The following is a 5,262-nucleotide window of genomic DNA, read 5'->3' on the forward strand; positions in this document are numbered from 1 at the left end:
TTGTGACAATTATGAATGGAGAGCTGTGTGTTTTACTAGTTACCATGTGTTTGAAACTACAGAAAATGATAAGGATAAGTATAATTATAATAAGTATTATTTTTATTATATACTGTAACTTAATTTAAGTAAGCTTTACTGTCCCTGTTCCTCAAATCACAGATTCATTTAAGTTACCAAAATGTAAATGTGACTCAATATAAGTAAGGAATGCTTTTAACATTAGTAAATAAGACATAAATGACAGTTGAGATGAAAGTTGAGATTACTTGGTTATATTGTGCAGACTCATTGCCTTAATTCAATTAAGTAAACATAAATTAATTTTACAGTGCAGTATAACCTCAGAATGGATTATTATTATTATTTTACATTTTGCATTAAAGGTACTATTTTTTATATAGCTTGTACCACTGCATTATATTTTGTTTAATATAAAAGTCTGTTTTTATCAGTTTATAAGCAAATGGTTTTTCATGAATTTACTAAATCTTTTGTCTTTAAATAAATAATAAAAACATAAAAGAAAAAACACCAACATGTTGCAATATTAATATAGACGTAATTTTATTTGTCAGTAGGACTTAGATGTTGTTTTTCCCATCAGATGTTTCTTTGTATTTTGCTCAGGCTTATACAGAATGATATAACATTTAGGTGCAAATATGCAGAATAGTAAACCAAAGCTTGAGGCTAAAATGGCAAATATCTCCACAGCTACAGTGAATTTTCCAGGAGAACTGACATAAGATGGGATAAATGTGATCCATACAGCACAGAATATGAGCATACTGAATGTGATGAATTTGGCTTCATTGAAGTTATCAGGCAGCGTGCGAGCCAGAAAAGCCAAAATGAAACACAAGACACCAAGTAGGCCAAAATAACCCAGAATAGCCCAGAAACTTATAGTAGAGCCCAGACTGCACTCAAGAATGATCTTTTCCTTGTAATGTTTCATATTTTTGTAGGGAAATGGAGGAGATATTGTTAGCCAAAGCACACAGATAAGAAACTGTATAAGTGTAAAGGCAAGAACACTGAGTCGTTGGTGTGAAGGCCCAAACCATTTCATGACATTACTTCCTGGAAGTGTGGCCTTGAAGGCCATTAATACCACTATTGTTTTCCCCAGAACACAGGAGATACAGAGGACAAAAGTGATCCCAAACGCTGTGTGACGCAACATACAGGACCACTCAGTGGGCCGACCAATGAAAGTAAGTGAACAGAGAAAACACAGAGTCAATGAGAAGAGCAGCAGGAAACTAATCTCTGAATTGTTGGCTTTTACTATGGGGGTGTCCTTCTTGCTGTAAAACAGGATGGCCACCAGCACAGTTAATCCTGCTCCGAACAGTGAGAAAAAGACTAGCACTATACCCATAACTTCTGTGAATGACAGAAACTCTATAGCCTTTAACACACATTTATTTTTCTCAGCATTAGACCAGTATTCCCCTGGACACTGCTTGCAGTTATTTAAATCTGGAAAGGAAGTTGTGATCACTATAGTTAGGGGAAAATGTTTTCATTTATGAACTCCTTTGACAAGATACTGCATCCTGAACAGCAAAATAAGAACACAAAAAGAGCAACTAAATAATTTTCTATGAAACTGTGAGATGGGCTGAATATTACCTGTCTCATTACTGATTTCTCCTTCTGCACATGGAATACAGTCATAACAGCAGACAGGTCTTCCTTTCTGTGCAGCCTTCCTAGTGCCTGGAGGACAGCTCTCACTGCACACAGACCTTGGCTTCTAAATAGAAAATACATTATACATAGTTTTACAATAAGGTTTCATTAGTAAACATAAGTTAATGTATTAATGAACATGAACTAACAATGAACAAAACATTTGTTACAGTATTTATTAGTCTTTGTTATTGTTAGTTAATAAAAATACAGTTGTTCTTTCTTTGTTCATGTTAGTTCACAGTGCATTACCTAATTTTATTTTTAAAGATTTTAATAATGTTGAAATCAACATTCATTTTCATTAATAAATGCTGTATAATCTTGTTCATAATTCATGTTATCTAAAGTAGTTAACTAAAGTTAACTAGTGAAACATATTGTAAAGTGTTACCTATAGTTATTTATACTGACTCGAAAAAAAAAAGAACATTAATTTGTCAATATTATTGAGAACAGAATCTTGCATTGTTAAAGCATAACATGAAGCCAATGGAATATTTTTTATACTGTTGTGCCCTAAACTTTAAATAGGTGCAGAGCTTGAAGTATCTTTGTAGTGCTATGATGAAGTATTTTTTTGTCTTTCATGAAGGACAAGTATTTATTTATTTTAAAAAAAAATTGATATTACATTTACTGTAAATTAAACACACCCTGTAGTACAAACAGATTGCCATTTACCTCCAGATGTCCTCCAGCCCAAATAATATTTTTAGTGTTAAGCATAAAGCTCTGGTCAGGGGGAAGTGAGGCATCAAAGTAACCCACTGGTTTAAACTGGAATGATTCATCTGAGTCCTGCTGCCAGTTCACGACTTCATAATGGGCTACTGCACCACCAGTGCTGTCAAACCACACATGATCTCCAAACTTTACGGTAAAATTTACTTTTTTTAGAGCTTCAACCACCTATTGAAAAAGACAGTTTTGGTACATTATTTTTGAGGCATAGGCTATTAACACTTTCTCTCTTTCTTTCTTTCTTTCTTTTTTTTTTTTTTACCTGTTTTGGTTGTATTGTCAGACCTTTCTCACACCCTTCTTGTTCTTTGCACTTCAATAAACTGTGTAGAGAATAAGCCACAGCATAAACTGCTTTGTAGACGTTGCTTGCATATCTTTGTTCAGGCACATCTTCATTGTTTTTTTTTAGTGTAAGTAGATCTTGATATCTGCTGCACCTTAATGCATATTGAGAAGAATTCCCCTCAATCTGTGAGCATGGAAAAGCTGTGTCCCAGAATGCCTTAATAACATAATCTGAAAACTCGTCAATTTTGATATTTCTAAATGCAAACCCCAGTGACCCTCCCATCACATGAAAACTCTTTGGAGTGATCAAACTCTTTGCAGTTATCCATCCCTCCCCTCCAATCAATTGAAAGCCTGTAATATTCTGAATATTTAGCTGATCAATAAGTAAGCCCATTTCAATAAGTGAAACAAATGCAACAATCACTTTTGCTGTGCTTTTTTTAATTGTGTCGACCACTTTTTTGAGTTTTTCAGTCTCTGTTCGGTAGAATTTCACAGAGTACTCCACACAAATCCCCTCTTTCTGAGCTGTATTCAGAAATATGGCCATAACATTGTTTCCATAGTCATTGTCACTGTTCACAGCTCCCACCCAAGACCAGCCTAATTGCTTGACTATGTATGCAAGTGCTCTGCCTTGGTGGTAATCACTAGCAATAGTTCTGAAAAATGAGGGGTAATCTTTCCTATTACTGAGGCATTCACATGAGGCTGAGTGACTTATCTAGAAAAATAAACAAAGAACAAACAAACATTGAAACAGTCATCAGTGTGGTGATTTTGTAAAATGTCTGGTGTCTACTCCTTACCACTGGAATTTTAAAAGGTCCTGTAGTTCTGGACAGAATCACTGTGGCAGAAGACTCAGTTTCTCCAATGATAGCATGTATAGGAGACTGTCCATTGCATCTATACTCAGCAGAAAACTCTGGCCCATTCATCAGCCCCATAGTTGCACTCATAGCAGACAGTCTTGAACCACAGGTATCATAAATCCGATAACCAATAGAAACATTTGGGAGCAAACTTTCACTTCTGTTAATCTCTTCAATTGCAAAAATCATAATTTGAGCCATCCTGAAATCTCTTAAATTCACACTGTGAAAACATTAAACTATTAATAACAATTAATAAAAATAAAAAGTTAGAAAAGTGAACAATATTTTTTGCTTTCAGTTTAAAAAAAAAAAAAAATTCAGATACTCATGTTTGAAATATTATAACATTTCAAATATTATAATAGTTTGCTGTTATACAATACATTTATAAATATAATGCATTTAAGATTTCATTTAAAATATCTGTTTGTTTTAAAAACATTATCTGACATAATGCGTCTAATGTAACAAACCTGGAGCATGACAGAAGCTGAGGTTTTCGTGTAAACTGAAATGATGGTAAAGTTTCTTTACTGCGTATTGCAAAAAGTGCACCAATGGTTATGTCTCCGTTCTTGGAAAGCAGCGGGGACTTAGGTTCTCCTATCATTCGGCAAAGAGTGTTTCCCGCCTTGGTATGAAGTTGATGGAAAACCAGGAATATGTAAAGAAAGAGAAGCATTCTAACCATTGAGCTCAGCTGTGGCTGCCAAATGCAAATTACTTGACAGTATTTGCACTTTTATAGACATAATTAGTATGGATGAATGATTAAGAATGTAGCCAATGACCTCACAGGGTAGGGCATGAGTCATGTTTTTATGTTAGAATTTGTTTTATCTATATACAGTCACACTTGGTTGCTTGAAAGTATACTTTTGCAGTAGTAAATATTTATGTTACTGCATTGAACTTACACCAGTATATATATATATATATATGTATTTCTGTGTTTTCAAGAAGGCCCTGCAGTTTAAGTAAGGTTTCAGTAAAGTAACATAACAGGAAGCACATACTCATTTTTGAACTAATTCTTTCATTGAGATATGTTTCTCGTGCACAGAATGAAGAACAAAAGAAAGTCCCACACACTAGCAGTACTTGCAAAAGTATCAAAATAACTTTATTTAGTGTTTCGGTCCCATGACCTTCATCAGGCATATACAAGGCCATAGGACCGAAACGCTGAATAAAGCAATTTTGATACTTTTGCAAGTACTGATATATATTACCTGCAGGTGTGCGAGGGTAAGTATTAATTGATTGTTTCATGCACAGAATTAACAATTTGTGGATATTTTTTAACATGCTAATTCAGAAAATGCATTTTGTTATACACAAGGCCTCTTTTTTGAATGAATTACACTGCCCGGCCAAAAAAAAAAAAAAAAAAAAAAAAGTCCAACCATTCTTCCACAATTTGAGCCTGATAAATCTTGAAATTGTCATCCTGAAATATGGCCATGATGTGTCTTCCCACATGGTTGTTTAAGAAATTAAAAGCTATACACTCCATCAAATAGGGTTAGAAGAACTGTTGCCAAACATATAACATGCTAGAAACATAATAATCACTGCAATTATCCAATGATAAGCATTTGCCTATTTAAATCCAAACAATGATTTTATTTTATTTTTTGGTTGG

The 5,262-nt window shown here is 34.0% G+C and overlaps 1 protein-coding gene across 1 annotated transcript; it reads right to left on the reverse strand.

Moving 5' to 3' along the window:
- Window positions 1-574: 574 nt before the first annotated feature.
- Window positions 575-4,299, reverse strand: LOC307160748 (extracellular calcium-sensing receptor-like; the record flags this gene model as incomplete). The annotated part of the gene is made up of 6 exons (XM_079874933.1): window positions 575-1,488; window positions 1,642-1,765; window positions 2,386-2,613; window positions 2,708-3,463; window positions 3,549-3,837; window positions 4,091-4,299. The coding sequence occupies 6 exons, from the start codon at window positions 4,297-4,299 to the stop codon at window positions 575-577; spliced, it is 2,520 nt and encodes an 839-aa protein (XP_079731059.1).
- Window positions 4,300-5,262: the final 963 nt, after the last annotated feature.

The sequence above is a fragment of the Squalius cephalus genome (assembly GCF_949319135.1).
Source record: "Squalius cephalus genome assembly, chromosome: 6".
In the NCBI taxonomy this organism is placed as follows: Eukaryota; Metazoa; Chordata; class Actinopteri; order Cypriniformes; family Leuciscidae; genus Squalius; species Squalius cephalus.